Source organism: Magallana gigas, chromosome 2, assembly GCF_963853765.1.
Source record: "Magallana gigas chromosome 2, xbMagGiga1.1, whole genome shotgun sequence".
Taxonomy (NCBI): Eukaryota; Metazoa; Mollusca; class Bivalvia; order Ostreida; family Ostreidae; genus Magallana; species Magallana gigas.
Window position 1 is genome coordinate 3,993,190 of NC_088854.1, and position 20,465 is coordinate 4,013,654.

Sequence of the window (20,465 nt, forward strand, 5' to 3'; positions counted from 1 at the left end):
TGCCATTGAGCAAAAACAGTTACAGAAAAAAAGATGAAAAATCAGTTGAAAGCAGTTAAAGTCCTTATTGTGTACGATGAAAGTTTGATTTGCGTGATAAAAGTGTATGTTAAGACTTGGATAGGTAGGAATGATCTATCTAGACTATTTAGACAATTTGGGGTTATCATAATTAAAAAATAAATAAATATGCAAACATGCTATCGCAAAAACACTTTTGTTTTGTGATGTTTGGTGATTTTTTTCACTAAAAAGGACTGAGGTGTTCCGGGTGGTTTCGACCTTTGAACAATAGATTGCTTTTAGAATTCTTACTCTATATGATATGGAGTACAATCAATGATGCCGCGTATTGCTGAGCATTATTACTGTCCCCAAAAGTGAAAAGTAAACTTTAGACTATATAAGTGTGTGGGTCGGGGTGGGACTGGGGGTGTTCAGGCATTAAACACCGAGGAGAAGAGAGCTGTAATGCCAAATGATTTTGCAAGAAATCCGAAATATAATTCTTTGTTGGTTCTTGGTTGAATGTATGCATTGCAAAAAAGGTCTTTTTTTTTATCCTGAAACAAATATTTCTGGATTAAACATAAAAGAATAATGGTTACAGTTATATTAATGAACAACAATCAATAGAAGTGCTCTTTGAATATCAACTGTTGAGGCATTCATTCTTTGTTGTACGTGAATAGACTTAAGCCTCGAACTCCAATCTTTGATTTACAGTAGGTTACCCATATTTCACTTTTATTAGGACACCGATTCAATCAATGCCTCTTCCGAAATTTTGAAGTTCGTGGCCCCCTGGGTCAGGGGCTCTGGTGTCAGGGTGGAGCTCTAGTGATTATATAGAGAAAATGCATTAATTCTTTCAAACATCTTCTCCTCTGCCTCTTGATTTTAAGCAAATAAAATAAGAACCGAGTAATGATGAGGAAGAGTGCCTCTTCCAAAATTGTGAAGTGCATTGCCCCTGGGTCAGGGCTTCTGGTGTAAACTAAGTACATTGTTAAGATGAAAAAGAATGCTTCTTCTATTTGTAATATTTTTTATTAGAATTTAGAAAGTGTTTTGCACTAAACAATCCCTGGACATTAACAAGAGGCCCAGGGGCCACATCATTCACCTGAACAACTGTTCTTGTATCATCTTATATCAGTTTTTTAAAAACATTTTCCCTATATATTTCTAGGTATAAGTTTGAAACCTTCTTGGGGCCCCAGTGTTACTCTTGGTAGTTTGCCGGTCATGATTTATAATATACATTATTTGAGAATGTTTGCATAGTAATATCACAAATTGTAGCATTATAGCACTTAAGAAGATTTTTTTTTTAACATTTCCCCATTATATTTCTATGTTAAACTTTAAAACCTAATAATGATAATCTCACAAAATTGTGGCATTGTAGTTCTTGAAAAGAATATTTTCCCTTTATATTTCTATGTTAAATAATGAACCTCACTTGCTGCCCCAGTATTGGTCAGGGGGTCACGATTTTGACAATTTAGATTTTGTAAGACACGCATCCTAGTTTCACTGTTTCGCCTTTAAAAAGGGGTTTTGTCCTTTATTTATACTATTTAAATTTCCCTTTCAAAAGGGATGCTTTGTACCGAGTTTGGTTAAATTTGGTCCAGTGGTTGTAGATAAGAAGTCAAAAATGTGAAAAGTTTACAGACAAACAGGTGATCAAAAAGGCTCATTTGAACCTTCCTTGAGGTGAGCTATAAATGATTTCATTAGCCCTGTTATTTTAATGCGAATGAATATACATTGCAAAAGTCACACTGCAGTTACTCAGGTGACCGATAAGGCTCATGGACCTCTTGTCATAAATGTGAAATGTTTTCCTTTCGGTCGGATTTAAGATTAAGCGCCGTCTGATTTTCTTTGGTGGATAATAAAAGCTTACCGACACTGTCGTAGATAAATGTGATGTACAAAATTGTCACAAAGTCAGTGGTTTTACTAGAGACATTCCCGATTATAACTGGTAAGTAAAAGTTTAATCACAACTAGACTTTGACCCGTGCGTGCACGGGTTGACATTGCATATCGAACATTTAGAAATAGGTACATCGATACACCTTATTATTGACATTTACATAACAAAGCTATAAGCCTACAATAATGCTATTAATTTCACTACACTTTCCTTAGTTTGAATAACCTAACTGTGTCTCGGGAAAAGCCCCTCCCTTACTTATACCCGTAAAGTAGCAGAAAATTGCAGAATCGCTCTGGAATGATTTTGGAGAAAGTTAATGAATGATGTTGCCTTGAAAATAACAGTCAAATACATCACAACAAACCTTTTTGAGACTGCAAATACCTTTCAACTAAAAATTTTAATCCATAGAATGGAAGAACTCAACACCTTTTCACCAACGTACACGTAATCGTATATTCTTTGTAAAACTGGGTCTGTATGACATTATTCATTTTTACGATAAAACATATTCTATCATCTCTCTCCTAACAAATATAATGCAACATTTTTGCATGTAATCAAATATTTTTTGTCATCACGAAGATGAAAGTAAGTGCTTAGTTGAAATGTATATTTGTTATTTTATACTTTCTCTCACAATTAAGAAATCATTAATTTATATGAACAAAATATATAGCAAAAGTCCAATGAAAATTTACCCGTATTTGTATTATCATTTCTGAGTTTATTCAGGCAGATGTGATATTGTGGAAACAAATATAAACTAAAGATCCCGTTAGTGTGAATGTATTGCGCAAGTGCAAGATTGTAAAATCCAAAAAATCCAGGTGATTTCCGGGATTTTTTGAGGAATTTTCGTTGATTATTAATTAGCGAAGCTTAACTGAGAAAAAATAAAAACAAATTGGTAATCTTCAAGTACCAAAGATGTTTAAAATATATAAAACAAAAGACGGTATTCTTCCGATTTCTCGGTATTAAAGACTAAAAATTCGAGTCTATTATTTTAATATAGTAGTATAGATATTACTGAACTTACATACTAGTAGCGGATAAATAAGCTGCATCCGTTATTTTGGTAAATCTTATCTAAATATAAGAGATACTATGTATTCATACATGTAAATCATGATAACCAGCGGAAGATGTAGGTGAGTGTTAGGGGTATGTTTTGAGTTGTTTGACTGCAACATATTCGTTTTAAGCAAAACACTGTCGAATCTCTCTGATACTGGACGGACCGAAGCGACGAATACAGTCCAATATCTAACAGAATGGGCAGTCTGAGGCTTAAATCTTTTGAAAAAGAGACCACTTGTTAATTAGCATTTTTAGATAAACAAAACGTTTTTGCATTGGTCCTATTAGTCCATATTACGCCATGAAACAAGCATGCGCTTTGCAAAGGCGTGTATGGTTCAAAATCCGTCATTTTTGTTAGTAAAAGTAATTACTGTTGTTAAATGTACTTGAAATTAAGACGTTTGATTTGATTTAGGATTCTCATTTCCCAACCCAATTTTATAATAAAAGGACTACGTTAATTGAGCACCCAATTATTATCTTTTTATTTTGCAATATTTTTTTCCTTCGTATTGGGATCTGTAAATTTCTATTCTCATGGATATTATACGCATTTTGCACGCAAAAACCAGATAAATTCCCGTGAAATTGGAGAAACCAGTGCTTGTGTCTGTTTTTCTCTTTTATCGGTTTATCTGAGTTTGTGCGGCCTACCCCAGTCATCTGCAGCTGTACAGTATGTGACAAGTAGCCATGCAATAAGTACATAAGTAGAAAGTCACTTGACAGCTACAGGTAACTTACTTGACGGTATGCAGCAGATTTAGGGATTTACATGACTTATTTTAACAAAAGATGACGTAACTCTTGTAAAATAGAGCCCACAAGAGGGAGACTTTATAGGCACAACAAATTAAGCAATGAATATATACAGTTAATAATGAGTATTTAAACTTTGTTCTGCTCAGCATTCTTAAGTGCAGACTTAATTTAAAGGAAATGCATAATTTTAAAGTTTCCAAGGTTTACACAGCTGCCTGCCTTATGGTGTTTGTATTATCATGAATATTAATTTTTCTTATATTTCGTGTTATAATATTGCTTTTCAATAACATAATTTGTGTTTAAAAAAAAAGAAAAAAAGCAAAAACTATGCGTGAAATACTTACATTTACATTAGTACATGTGTAAGGGAGATTACTCGTAAACAAGTGCTAGGTTTAGAGTATATAAGAAAAGGTATTCTGAAAAAAATTAACAGAGTAAAGAGAATTGAGTTGCAAAGGAGGTTGCTCGTCAACTGCATTGTCAACTAAGGATAATATCGAAACCCCCAGAAAAGTAAATATTAATGTCTGCCCGAGTGTTTCCATAGCAGTTTTTTGAAGTAAAATCAATTTCCACATGTCGCTTAATAATGACTTTTTCATCTGAGTGCAATTAATGCAATCACTTGTGGACATGCATGACGTCTTGTGCAGCCTGCATTAATCTCCTATAAAATGACAATAAAGACATTGATTCATGTGTGTAAACTTTGTATTTAACCATCCTACAACTGGTCACGTGGACAAAGAGAGCGAGTTAATATGACGGTCCCAGCTATACTATACTGACTAATGAACATCCAATGTAAGTTTAGAGTGGATCATGATTTACTCAAATTTTGAATTCTTTTCCTGGAATAAATTGTAAAAATCTCTTTGGGTCCTCGTTTTTGTCCAAAGGTCACAGTTAAGAACCTACACTTTATCAGGATTTTTGCACAGTTTATAGTAACATATTTTAGTATTGAAGTTCTCTAGAGGACGTTTAATAATTCTCCATTAATATTTTTATATCGAAGTTGAAACGTAAATGGTGTCCCGGAATTGTCAAGGGACCACAGATTGAAAAATGAGGAATCAACACTTCAGCAAATTATTCTAACCTCGTATGAATTATACCACGATCATTCCAACCAGTAAAAACAAATTATTCTTTGACTCAGGCGTATACATTGGTATAAGTCAAGTTGTATACATTGGTATAAGTAAAGTTGTATACATTGGTATAAGTAAAGTTGTATACATTGGTATAAGTAAAGTTGTACACATTGGTATAAGTAAAGTTGTATACATTGGTATAAGTAAAGTTGTACACATTGGTATAAGTAAAGTTGTATACATTGGTATAAGTAAAGTTGTATACATTGGTATAAGTAAAGTTGTATACATTGGTATAAGTAAAGTTGTATACATTGGTATAAGTAAAGTTGTATACATTGGTATAAGTAAAGTTGTACACATTGGTATAAGTAAAGTTGTACACATTGGTATAAGTCAAGTTGTATACATTGGTATAAGTAAAGTTGTATACATTGGTATAAGTAAAGTTGTATACATTGGTATAAGTAAAGTTGTATACATTGGTATAAGTAAAGTTGTATACATTGGTATAAGTAAAGTTGTATACATTGGTATAAGTAAAGTTGTACACATTGGTATAAGTAAAGTTGTATACATTGGTATAAGTAAAGTTGTACACATTGGTATAAGTAAAGTTGTACACATTGGTATAAGTCAAGTTGTATACATTGGTATAAGTAAAGTTGTATACATTGGTATAAGTAAAGTTGTATACATTGGTATAAGTAAAGTTGTATACATTGGTATAAGTAAAGTTGTACACATTGGTATAAGTAAAGTTGTATACATTGGTATAAGTAAAGTTGTACACATTGGTATAAGTAAAGTTGTATACATTGGTATAAGTAAAGTTGTATACATTGGTATAAGTAAAGTTGTATACATTGGTATAAGTAAAGTTGTATACATTGGTATAAGTAAAGTTGTATACATTGGTATAAGTAAAGTTGTACACATTGGTATAAGTAAAGTTGTACACATTGGTATAAGTAAAGTTGTACACATTGGTATAAGTCAAGTTGTATACATTGGTATAAGTAAAGTTGTATACATTGGTATAAGTAAAGTTGTATACATTGGTATAAGTAAAGTTGTATACATTGGTATAAGTAAAGTTGTATACATTGGTATAAGTAAAGTTGTATACATTGGTATAAGTAAAGTTGTACACATTGGTATAAGTAAAGTTGTATACATTGGTATAAGTAAAGTTGTACACATTGGTATAAGTAAAGTTGTATACATTGGTATAAGTAAAGTTGTATACATTGGTATAAGTAAAGTTGTATACATTGGTATAAGTAAAGTTGTATACATTGGTATAAGTAAAGTTGTATACATTGGTATAAGTAAAGTTGTATACATTGGTATAAGTAAAGTTGTACACATTGGTATAAGTAAAGTTGTATACATTGGTATAAGTAAAGTTGTACACATTGGTATAAGTAAAGTTGTATACATTGGTATAAGTAAAGTTTTATAATATCTTATCTACTACTTGGTCAGTTAATGAATATAATGAATGGAAGATACATGCATTTAATACAAAAGGTGCATTTTGAATTAGCCTCTGGTAAAAGGGAGCTAGCTCTCCTACAGGTTAAAAAGTACAACTCTCGGTTTCACAGCATTGTTTTGATGACTGGTACAAAAATAGAATTGACACATACCAAGTTAAACTGAAAGTGGAAACAATTTCAGTGAAGATCGATAAATGGACATTAAAGCTGCACGATCCGATTTTTTGGCTAATACAGTATCAAATATTTTTCCATAGAAACCAATCATCTTAGAAAGCTATTACCTTTTGCTTATTTAAACCAGCAGAATCAGTCTCCTTTTAAAGTTAGAAATATTCAAAATAAATAAAAATAATTTAGTTCTGAGCATACAGAAAAATAATTCAAAATGCATCAACTACTGAAAGGTCTATTATTGTACACATACTTAGCATAGCCATCGTTTAAAAGCGTATACAAAATTTGATATAAAATCGGACAGCTTTAAAATAGATAGTAGAACAGTTTGTTTACATGTAAAATTGGCGACTATCTATTTGCACTAGTTCCTGAGATGTAAAATATCAAGATCGTCAAAAGAGCAAAAAAAAAAAAAAGGTCAGATATTTCGGACTAGATCTGTATGTGAATTTAACATACTTCATTTTCCGAGGTCAGTTAGCGTGAGTAAGATAAAGTCTGACATAAGTAAAGTGACGATAGCAGCAGTAATACAAAAGACGGGTAAACAAGGCGTGTAAAATGCCTGTATGAGGATAGATCAGGTACTGTAAAATAAAAATATCAACAAATCTGATACACCCCCCCCCCCATATTATTGAAAACAATGTATATTTATCAAAACATTGATTTATAACCTTTGAATATGTTAAATACTTGGAACAGGTTGATTCAAACTGGCGTATGCGTGTAAAACCTCCAAAAAGTGTCATTTTTAGAACTTCAATGACTTTTCTTTTATAGAGTGGGTCTGAGCTCCATATTTTTGTCGTAGTCTATATAAGGTTTAGAGAAAATCAAACCCATTTTAATCAACAACAAATATTTATCAATTTATTGAACGAAGTATAACGTTAGTACATGTCTATTAATAATCACATTATTAGCCATCTCGGAAGTTGGCTACTATCTCTGAATCTTAAGCATGTACATATGTATAATGATAATAGATTCTTAATCTAAATAATTAATCTTTGTCAGGAGTAGTAATTGATTTAATTATTCTTAAACCTATGTTTTGTCTATTTGTCCAGCGATACCCAAGATGAAAGATTGGTCATACCCATTTATTAATACACATCATTTCAGCGCACTACCGGTTTTACTGTTTCATAAACATTTTCATAAATGGGATATAAAAGTAACAGCTGATTATTCAGAAATACAAATTTAGGTCGTCCATCATAGTATGAGATTTCTGACTATGCTATCTTTATTAAAGTTTTCCAGCTTTTTGAACTTTTCAAATGTTACCGCCGTACAACTAGCTGAAATTCGTCGTAATGTAGTACTCCCGTTCTTGTAAAACATTCTATTCTCAGTCACATAACAACAATCAAAGTACTGAAGTACAGACGGTATCGATTATCATTTATTTTAAAATCAATTTATCTTGCATGGCAATTAGTTTCTAGTTTGTATTTGATTTATGCAATTTTTTATAATATAAATTTTTAGACTTTTTCGACAAGAATTTCGAGAAACCCCATATGAAACATGTTGTATACTATTTAATAAAAGATAGATTTCATCTTCTAGTATGTATTAGTTATCGAAACAATTCTAAAAATTGTATGGATCCAAGCACTATTGATATCGAACTCTAGTCCCGTTTAAGAATACTCTCGGCTGTGTCTATTAATATCCGACAAGCAAGAGAGCCCCCTCTCTGCTTGTCGCAGATTTACGGAGACAGGCGAGCGTCTGGTTGAACGAGACTATATTAACTCTGGCGTAGGAATACACGAGACTAAAAATATTCAAATTGTTCGTAGTATATAAAATTTGACTATTTTCAAAGTGTTTATAGATAAGTTTCCTTGAAAAACAATGCTTCAGCATACATTACATCGAATTTTTTTCTATTATTTTCAAGAACTTAGTCTTGTCAGCGGTGATGATTTGTGCTTAGGTCCAAACACTGTTTCACTTTCGGTTTGCCAGAGTAAGTGCATAGGAGAGTAGATTAAAATCAACTCCCCAAAAAATATGCCTAACAAGCTATCGACCAATGAGAAGCCTATACGGGAAGCTGAGTTCCCACACAAGTTCCCACACAGAACTACTTCTGCCACACAGGGCTACCGTGCAACGCCGAATGATAAATAAATAAAGTAATCATCTATAAATAAGTTGAAAAGCAGTGAGCATGTAATTAATAATATATGTTAGAAAATATCAGATTTCATAAAATCATAAATGTATCACAATGTACAATTTATAATTATGCGTAATATAAATATGCATGAATATCGTAGCTAAAGACGATAGCATAAATAAATATAGTTTCTACAGTAAAGCTGACTATAAACAAATTATCAACAGTTAACATTAACTTTCATTACTAAAATCTCATCCAGTGTTAAATGAATATGGATAGATAAATTAAACAGTCAGAACATTTAAGGAAAAGATCGATAACAAAAATTGACGAAGGTAACTAGAAAAGATGATGGGAGCTAGAAAGATGAAATGTAAATATAAACCAAGAAACCGTTCTACTCTGAATAAAGAGCCTTAAATGAAATCTAGCAAGGTAATTTAAGGGATTTATGTATTATTATATGATTATGTGTTTGATCAAATCTGTAAAACGTAAACAATAGCTATCAACAGGGGCACATGATCAGGTTATCTGGAACACGAGATATTTGGGGGAAACTACCAGATGACATCAATAATGATAATATGTTGGAGCTTGTTTATTTATATATATATATATATATATATATATATATATATATATATATATATATATATATATATATATATATATATATATATATTATTAACATTAAATTAAACTTAAAAATTACAACAGGTTACAATATTTAACAATTTAATGGGGAAAAAATCTCTACTTCAAAAATCCGACCAAAGCGTCAACAAATAAAATCCGAGAGACACATCATCGTCCGATAAAGCTATGTTGTTAAACTCATATATATCTCTCTCCTCCACCACTTTTTTCTTCCTCTTTTCCCTCTTCCTATCGCTTTCTCTCTCTCTTTATCTCTTTAGGCTGTAGATAAATGTCCTTGGACAGTCGGTGGTACACACACGCCGCAGACTTGGCTTTGTCGTAGTGAGGACTATTAGGACAGTTCGTCTCCATATCCCGCGCCATTTTCCCGCAAACACACGTCAATATCGTCAGCAGGTCATCGTCTGTGTAAGTGACATCATTGAACACTTGATACAGACAGTGCATCAGCCAACCGCCTTTATCAGAATCTGACCACGCAGTTGTTCCTGAAGTATATTTTAACAGTTTGTGACATTTTAAATGTTCTAATGCAACTTTGAAATCTTTTATCAACTGTCGACATATACACGTTTTATAAATCCATTGCTTTTTAAAAATACGAGAAACAGACCGTGCTTGATAAATTGTTTTCGTGTTTAAGAATCAATCATATACATGTATTTGATAAGGCATTACCTGCTGCAGAAGAAAACATGACCAGATAGTCATTGTAGCATGGGATCTGGAACACCTCAATGGGCTCGGGCTCGGGCTGGGTAGGTTCGAATGTATACGTCGAGGTGCAAGCTGGTTCCTGCCTCTGTAGAGACGCATGGACATTGACTTGATACCTGCGTTGTTCATTGAAATCGTCACGTCTCCGATCCGAGTAATCATCATAATTCGCGACCACATCGCCCATGGTAGTGGGGTTTGTAGGAACGACATCCTCAGTGTTGACATGACTTGTTGTAGCCATATCACCCGTGTTGCTGGAACTTGTAAGAGCCATGTCGCCTCTTGTAAAGAATCTCGCTGAAGAACCCCTTGATGTCGTTGATGCTGGTGTTTCCACGAGTAGGACTTCAACACCCATGTCTATTTCGTCCGACCTCTCAACATCGATGCGACCCCTACAGGCCTGCAATGATCAATGGCATTACCCTCCAATATTAATCATATCTGACATGTATTTTTAAAAGCTTTGTCGGTTTCATTTAAACAATGAAATGCTTTCTTTGGTGATATGAAGGGGGCGACATTGCAGAAAAAATACATAACCCATGTTTTGTAATTTTTTTTCTGCAATGATCGCTACATTCATAACCCGCATGCATTATCAAAGAAAACATTTTACTGTTTATATTACCGAGCGCAGCGAGAGGCGGGCGAAGCCCGCCTCGCGAAGCGAGGATTAATGGTAACACGTATATATAAGAAAATCAGTGAAAAATGAAAGTTGAATCAGGGGTACTAAGGCCAAAAAAAATTTCTTCCAGCCCTGGGCGCCGCCATATTGGCAGCCATTTTGTTTTTAAAAAGTTAGTTCGATCATTGATTGACCTGAACTTATCGATGTTTATTGCCCCTAAACTCGATTAAAATGTTCCAGTGTTTCATTTAAAGGTAACTTGAATTAAAAGAAATAAAAAAGGACACCAGATGATTTTCAATAGTGCTTAATCAAGAAACACGACTAGTTCTATGTATGTCTTATCAAATTATCAGATGGAAAATAAAAACATGAACATCAAGGAACTGGTCTTTTAGATTCTGAATAAAGTATTCAATTTTATTACATTGACATTCATATGAATTAAATTGATGAACAATGAAAGAATAAATTTTTTTTTGGGAATCACGTAACTCTTTTCGGCTATTTCCGAAGACAAAACGAACGTTTTACGTCTGAAATATGACGTCATAATGTAGACTGAGCACGCCACGTTTAGTTTAACTTTGACGAATGATTTGAGTAGGCAACCATACTGGCGGATCCTACTTTGTGCGTTTAAATAGATTTTATTATGCAAAAATCAAACTGCACTGTGTTAAATCTGCGCTCGGTCCAACGGTCACACCGTTTACATATTATTGTTAATGTACGTCAGTACATGAACTTTGGATAAACAAAACAAACAAATCGTCTTTTATAGGAGTTTGAGTCTCACATAATTATTTCGTGATTTTCCTTAGGTTGCTTAAGATTTCAACCAATTGATAAAAGGGCCGTGCAGATTTTAATCCTGATGTCAGTTTCCACAGAGCTGTGAATGTACAATCAACTTTCATAAGAAATAGAGGGAATCATACTTGGTGGATGTAAACATATACAAATTGTCCGTCCGCAGCACTTCACTTTAGTGTGTTTTACTGTATATTCCTCTCAGTCCCACCTCTGTTTCCTTTTGTTCTGTTCGTTTTTACCTGAATAAAGAACATCTTTGGCTTCCCCTTGAGTGGCCGACAGTTCCGGTCATTGAAAAGCTCCAGGAGCTTGTTGGTGCTGACCACCCCGTCACGGGTGTTGATGGAGTGTTCTGTTCTGATGAACGGCTCACGGACCCCGGGGGTACTGGTTCTGACCTGTCCCTCCATCCCGTGAGAACTAATCACACAGGCGAAGCAGTCAGACTCCGCAGTGACAGAATCCCGTATTGCTGTAAGACAATACACTCAAAACAAAATGACCCGATGCTTGGTCATATTAAATAAAATACACATTCGTGGTTATACAAAAAAGGCGGAAGGGGGGATCTTTATTTCAATAAAATTTAATGTTTTGATTTCCTCGGATGCTGTACATGTACATGTATATTACAGGTTTTGATAGTGAACATGTGTTTCTGCATAAAATCGATTAATCTGTGAATAAATAAGGATATTATTAAATAATGGTTATATATTCGTCCGTTTAAGTTCATGCATTGTGAACGAAGTTTTATTCCTAACTTCATTATTGCGTGGACCCTGAGGTCCACGCAGAAAATCTATAAGCGAGGTTAAACCGGATGCTATGGGGAAAATTCAGCCTGCGCATAAGCTAGCCTGGTTCCTGTGCGTAATGGGTAGCTCAGGGAACCAGGCAAGCACAGGTTTATCTGAATCGGGATTGGGATTCCGTGCCATATGCACACATAAAGTTCAAAGGCGCTGTAATTGTAAAGTTGTCGGTAAACAGTACAGAAACAAAGTATTCCTTTAAAAGAAATGATCGGTATGTGATATGAACTGTCAGTATTATGAAATAAGTTTATGTTATGCCGAAACTACAACATGCATCAACTAGCATAATTTGCAATGTTTTGTTGTTTTCCGAATACACATACATGTAACTTAACTTTACTTTCATAGTAGGCGAGACTAGAGAACTTCACGATTAATTTTTTTTAAGCATTAAGGTATGATTGAATAATTATGTCACTGTATAAAAGTTAAAATCTCAAGAAAAATGCATCAAAATATGAAATTTTTAATTTACACAAAGGTGTCACTGCATAGTTAACAAAGTATTGCGACTCGTAATGTGTGCGCAAATAGTAGAATTCACCGAATGCCTGATACTATGCATAAAAACTTCATTCATAGATAGATCAAAATTATTTTAGAAGCATGAATCCTTTTAGTTCTGAGATAAAAAGTCAGGGCTATACATACATGTATACGTAATACAACGTACAAATTTAGTGGTTAAAAGCAGAGGGCTCGAGTCGGTGGAATCTCTGAAAATCTTAAGGCTTTTACGTTTTCGTTGGAAACACATGCAAAGGGTCCACGTATTGTAGTCCTTTTTTTAAAGGACAGCAACTTGTTTTGTAATTACCCAGCGATAAACTGTTTTCGCATTGCAGTCTCTGTTATTACAGAGAGATAATTAAAAAGTTCAGACTAGTTCATGGCGAAAAGTCTTTGCGACGACGGAGTTCTCGTTAACATTGCAAGAGTTTATGATAGAATTGATCACGCCTCGGCTGTATTTTGATCACCTCGTGATAACCTCATAATTCAAGAACAATTCCTTATTTTTTAGGTTGATATAATCTTTGCAGTATCAAAATAGTCATTAATTGATGATATGTATTGGACTATACGTAACAAAGTCTATTGGTAGTGTTTTCTAAAAGGGTAAGGGACAGGTTTTCTTGCTTGTATACTGTGTTACAAGTGATATGATTTGGTATGTTCTAACAGAAGAATGTTTATATTGTATAGTAACTCGGGCTTGAAGGAGTGTTTCACCTAGAGGAAACCATTTCGGGGTGCGTTTACCGCCATTTTGTTTTGCCTTGGACTAGAATGTCTCAACGTCATTTATACGGCAACATGGCGGACGTAACCTTACTTGAACTGATTTTTTTTTTACCCAAACGTTTGTTTATCAAACCTTAGGTCCTCGACAAAACAAAACACTTATTAGGTTTGTTACTGACTTTTTACAGAAATTTGTGGAATCGGTAAAGTCCATAGAAGGCTCGGCTTTGCCTCACCTTCTATGGACTTTACCGACCCCACACATTTCTGGTGTAAACAGTAACAACGCTAATAAGTAATACAATCGAGTGAACATACACGTATAAAAATCTGCAGTTCAGTTTGTTTTTATAGCGATGGGCACTGATATTGATATACCTTTCATTTTATCCTCGAGTTCTTTTGATGAAAGGTTCCTTAGAACATGAACGTCAAAATTCAGCTCTTCAAACATCTTGTACATATAATTTTCGTCATTGACAGCACTCCTCCTTTTGGATTGGCTGTCGAACTCGCTGTTGATGATTAGAACAGCAAAACCACGTGTCTCGTGACAGAAACGGTAGGTGTCCTCCCCAGAGGTGGGAAGGGTGGCTGGGTCACGTGGTGGACTAGAGGACTGTGGGTAGACCCAGGCCTGTTCACTTGTCTCTTGCATTGGAGGAGTCTCTCTTTGATATTCGTGGTCTAAAGTAAAAGCGCTAGAGTCTTCATCTCTCTGATATTGGACAGGCGATTTGCTTTTGGAATTTCTGGATTTACGTCCAACCAAACTGGTATAAAAACAGAATGAAAACTGTTGTATACAGAATTAAAACTTTCATATACTCTCATTTCATAGATTTTTGCATACAAATTGCATTAGGTAAAACTAGTCCGTACTAATGACATAGAATTGCTGATAAAATAGTACGTAATATTTATACAGTTGATTATCGCGTTACCTTTGCATTTTGATAAAGCTGATAATTGGTGGGAAATAAAATACACCTCAGGTGAAACCATCGCCGATTGTTTGCTTGTTATTTCACCCCATTCAGTGTCCACATAACATGTTTTCAAAGTTTAATCGATTTTTTATGTTAGATCTTTAAAATTAAAGTTATTTAACAACGCGTCAAGAAGACAACCATATGTCTATTCTACAATTGCAAGACATACTTTGTAAAGAAGTATGTCTGTTACTTGTGGGATGCCTGTTTTACACATATTAGAATTATCAAATAATAGATGGATAACAAAAGATAAGATTTTACATGTTTCTGAAAACTATGGTGTCTACTGTGGTTTCATCAATATTCGTTGAATACCAATTTTCGTGGATTTCGTTTTTAAGTTTAACCATGAATTTAAATGTTCATTGAAGTGCATTTTCTACTACCAGTTTGTATTGATAGGGTCATTGGCCACGAATTTGCGTATCCTTGAAACTGTGATTTTCACTTTATCCACGAAAATTGATACCCTTGAATATAAATGAAACCACAGTATACAAGTACTTACTCGGCTAGAGTTCTCTTGATTGCTTTATATCCATCTGGTTCTGATTCTGCAACACAAAAACCAATAAGATTGGTACCAAATTTATTGGGTTTTGATATTTATTTAATTCCACTTTTTGTTCATCTGGCTTATCTACTAGAAATAAAACCAGGTTTATTTTATGACTGTGTCCAAATTTAATGATAAAAATAATTGATTTTGTTTATAGATATACTACTTTTCCAATCTTGGATCCAAAGGACATGAGAGTTTATATAAACCGTTTCCTTTTGGATATAAATCTGAATAATAATCAATATCATATTTGTTATTGAATAACTTCCATGTTTTATAAATTTCTAATTTTATGGACTGTTATCTTTTACTGAAAATTTGAATCAATAATCACTTAATTTGATAACTGAATTGATTTGGGTGTCTTTATCTATAATAATTCATGTCTATTAATTCTTATATACATAACTTTCCAGATAAGCAAAGATATTTATCTCAGTTAGAATTAAATGAAATATACTCCTATACTATTTTGATATCTTTTAAGATATTTTATCGGATCTATCAAGAAGTCATTTATCAATTCCCCTATCTCCTGTAACGCAAACGTGCTCGGAATCTACATATTTTTTTTCGAAATCGACGAAATTCCATAAACAATATCTTTTTTTAGACGATAATTTTTTTTATTACAAATACTGTAATGAGTAAGTTTTCTTTAATTATGGCCTTAAGGTATCTCACTCCTAACGTTTTGATTTTAAAGCGCAGATGATCATTATATTTTAAATAAATATTATTTCATTTATTTAATCAAAACAGAAAGATTATTATTTCTTAATTACATAACATTCATAAAGAAAATCCATCTGAATTCAAGAAACAAACAATTTTTTGGGCGAACTATATTTTCGTGCGGAATGTTAGACGAAAATGACAGAAACAAGCAACTTTATGAATTTTCAATATTAATACTTTTCTTTTTATTATATTTTATTCATTATTCACATTTTTTTTACATTTGATTGGTTTGTAACATATTCTATTGGTTCTGTTTGACATGCATGAACAGAATTAAATCTTGAAAGAGTGAGAGATAATGCAAATATATAGAAAATGTCTGAATATTTTTAAGCCAAATTTTGCGAGAATTTTAACTTTGAAGCCATATATATAAAATTTGATATCATTGACCCCCATTTTTATTATGATAAAATGATGCTAAACACATATATAGGCAAACTGGATTAATCTGTCAAAATTCTTGATATTCAAAAAAATTTAATTTCAAATCAAATTGCAACTGTTGTAAAAATTGTCTACATTAAGTGCAAAAAGGTCACAAAAATAAATGCAGCTTCGTTCATGTACAATCATTTTTCGTAATCCCTCTATTTGGTGACCATTGTGCATAATTAAAAACATCAATTGAAGAAATAAGTTAATCAAAACTACTGACAACAAATCCTACTCAGGCTGAAATTGCATTTTAGGTGCAAAAATTAAATTGGCCATAACTCACAGGGATAAACACTGACCCCCTATTATTTTTGTATTTTTTAAGCATGTTTTGTCTACCAATTTCAATGATATACATCTCAAGAAATTCTTGATACAAGGAAGGAATGGGATACCTTAATTAAGTTTTCCGACCAGTATAGAGGAAATTTATAGGCACACAACTATACAGCATCTAAACGTTTTTACATTTTGAAGATTTAACAAAGCACAAAATATCTTCAAGTTGCTGAACAGTTTATTTCATTAGGTATCGTAGTTACTGCTAAAAATATTGTAACAAATTTTCAATAACGAAAGTGGTTATGTTTCTGGACACCCCGAAGTCAAAAGTAAACACATGATAACAGTTTTTCTATTGACTCGTTCCGATTTGGTAGATAATTCTATAAATATTGGCTATCAGTACATTATTTACACCCGAGTACACTCTTTAACACGACGAACAAAACTGCATTTAACTTAATTCACTTAGTTGTACAATTGTTTAAGGTATGAATCGTTTTGTTTTAATCAATCAAGACAGACCCTGTTAGTTTAACCCCTATTGTTAATTTGGCGTGTGTACCTGTACCAATGACTAGAAGGGTTGACACTGTCATATAACCATTTAAAGTAATATATCGTAACAAGATTGTAATATGGAGGTTGTTATCAGTGAAATTATCGCAGTTTAGAACACATCAATCGGACACCAAATATGTCATAATTAATAACCATTTTAACTACAGTAGACAACTTTCAGAAGCACGTGACCTACCTGGTGCTAGGTTTTTGAACTTTTCGCAGAACTCTCTTCCCTGATCCTCCCGGTCCATTTCACTGTAGCAAGTATCCGAACTTTAGTAGCACAGACAAGGGACTTATCATGTACAACGATTGTTAAAAATAGCACGGGAATTTTCATAAAGCAACCGCGTCCAGATAAACCTTTAGGACACCCCATCTAATTAAAATATAGATCGTTGATCCGCTCCAAGTAGATAGCTACCCTAAAATCTAATTTTAATTTGATTGAGCAAAAATGATGCGTGAAATACTTACACAAGACCTTATTGACATATACGGGCGATTACTCGTAAACATATGCTCTTTTTAAATATTTATGTTTTCATGTTCAGATTAAATGAAAAAAAGGTATTCCTTAACAAAAACCAGCATAAAGATCATTGAGTTGCAAGGGTTGTTACTCATATGCAGCATTTTCAAATAAGGATAATATTCGGAAGAAAAACCGAAAAGTAGATATTCATGTCTGTGTAACGTTCTGCCTTAATGAGTTCGTATAAGATAGGATAAATTCGATCTGGTCTTTTATAATTAAATTTTGGTAGCGAATTTATACTTGGTTAACCTGGTAGCTGTTATTTTAAAAGAAATCAACAACAAGATAATAAATGTTTTATAATTATATTCTGATGATATTTAATTTCAATTACTGAACAAATCAAGAAAACAATCAATAACCAGTTACGCAGCGTCACTTGCTAGATTTTATAATAAATTCCCCGAAATTTAAGTTCAATTATTGTAAATTTTCCTATAAATATAATTTCCTAAAATACACCTTAAATTACACCTAAATACACCTAAAATTACTTTGCCATATTGGGCTCGTCTGGTTACGACTTTGTAAAACACTGTCTGGTAACGACTTCTAAATAATCTGACTTCTAAACTTCAAAAACTCAACTCTAAAACTGACTTACTGCTCACGTTTATATATGACATCAAACAACCTAACGTGACGTTGCGCAACCCATTTGGTCGACTATTCTAGGTAAAAGCTACACCTAAGTTCCCGCAATCGGAAGGTTGAGAAAATGAAAGTACAAAACATACGATAAACAATAAAAAAATGGATGAATTTCAAGGTAAAACAATGATATACATGTACAACATATTAAATACATTTTAGACATATATGCTTCCGGTTGTTACTAAAATACATTAATAAATACAAAATGCATTTTATGAATACAAATAAACAATCATACATCAAAAATCGTTACATCTGCTTGAGTTTTCATTGCAAGTTTTTGCAGAAAGATCAATTTCCAAACATGTCACTTAATACTGACTTTATGCAATCACTTTTGGACATGCATGACGTGTTTTGCCGCCTGTGGAGTATCTCCTATAAAATGACAATAAAGACATTGATTCATGTGTGTAAAATTTGTATTTTACCATCCTACAACTGGTCACGTGGACAATGAAAGCAAAGCAATCGTGACGGTCACAGCTATTCATGTTAATTTGAAGACACAAGTTACTTCGCTTTTGACAAAATTTAGCCAATCCTCTGCTACATCCACATATCACAAGATGTTTATTATCTTCTCAATTACTCTTGTTGAAATTGATCAATAACAATATGCATTGTTATACTTTCATGTTAAATACTTAAATCTGATTGGTTTAGGCGCAGTTCATAATCTGTTCTATTACCCTCAGCGTTAGCAACGCACTTAGCAACGGGTAACATTATATAAATAGTGCCTGTTTGGGAGGGTAACAGTTGAAATTGACACTCCGAGAAAACCATTGTCAACCGACTGAATGTCTTAATATTCTCGTTGAGTTCTTGCTTGGATAGACCCTCGAATTCCCCGCTTCCTCTATTTTCAATTAGGAAGGTGGAGAATAGATTGACAGACCTCTTAATAGTACGTTTAGTACTAACAGAGTCTTTCCCATCCAACAATTTATCTATTTGGGACTCTTCCACATTTGCGAACATGTTTTTCCTTCGTTTGTTTTCTTTAATCAATCATACTCTGGCGCACACTTTAATAAACTCTTTATTTATTCGCATTACTTCAAACGCATAACTGACTTCCTTAGGAATGACTTGAATTCTACGGCGAACCGTACGCGCATAATTTACACGCATGTAACATTTTTTTGTGTTACCCGTTGCCAAGTGCGTTGCTAACGCTGAGGGTGATAGAACGGTTTGTCAACTGCGTCTAAGCCAATCAGATTTCAGTATTGAACATGAAAGTATAATGATACGAATTGTTACATGCGCAAAAATTATGCGCGTACGGTTCGCCTTAGAATTCACGTTATTCCTATCTAAAAGCAGTGATGTTTTCTTTAAAATTAAGACATTCAGTATAACAAAATAAATAGTGCCTGTTTGGGAATTTTACACCCCTCTCGTTTGTCTTAGCTCAAAAGCCAGAAAAATCGTGTTGATTTCAAAGAGCAATGGCTGAGTGGCCTACAATGAAATAGACAGACCTACGTCACATTGCAGTTTGACACAAACTAACCAAGTCCAAGCTCTTGTTAAAATGGTTCTAATTACCGATGCTTACAGTAACGAACCCGATTCTTAATTATAATAGTAAAATGTAAAACTTCAAAATTTAATATTAAAATTAACATTCAAAATAAGTAGAATCAACTCGGTATTTTTTGTGTGTGTGTGTTTTTTTACGTAAACAACCAGTGATGATTCATACAACAATCATATTTTTTGCGGCCCATTTGACGCTTGCGTCAATATGTTTTCTTGTATCGAAGTTGAAACGTATAAATGATGTCCAGGAATTGTCAAGGGATCACAGATTGAATCAAAGTACAATAATACTAACGGGAGTTGATTTTATCGATTATTATTTATCTTAGAATCATCGATATGTTAATTTGCTTGTCAAGTAGTTTATAATCTGTATTTGAATTGCACACATTTTTATAATATGTATTCTCGGACCTTTCCGACAAGAATTTCGAGAAAACCTCTAATGAATCATGTTGTGTAATATTTAAAAATAGAATTGATTTTATCAAATTATGTATCGGTATTCGAAATTTTCATA

General features: G+C 33.2%; 1 protein-coding gene across 1 annotated transcript; it reads right to left on the reverse strand.

The window, feature by feature from the left end:
• Positions 1 to 9,382: 9,382 nt before the first annotated feature.
• On the reverse strand, positions 9,383 to 17,591 carry LOC105318097 (caspase-1). Its single transcript, XM_066074602.1, has 6 exons — positions 17,396 to 17,591; positions 15,124 to 15,169; positions 13,999 to 14,393; positions 11,797 to 12,029; positions 10,066 to 10,510; positions 9,383 to 9,875 (listed from the first exon to the last, which is right to left on the reverse strand). The coding sequence occupies exons 1-6, from the start codon at positions 17,451 to 17,453 to the stop codon at positions 9,613 to 9,615; spliced, it is 1,440 nt and encodes a 479-aa protein (XP_065930674.1). The 5' UTR covers positions 17,454 to 17,591; the 3' UTR covers positions 9,383 to 9,612.
• Between the last annotated feature and the right edge of the window lie 2,874 nt (positions 17,592 to 20,465).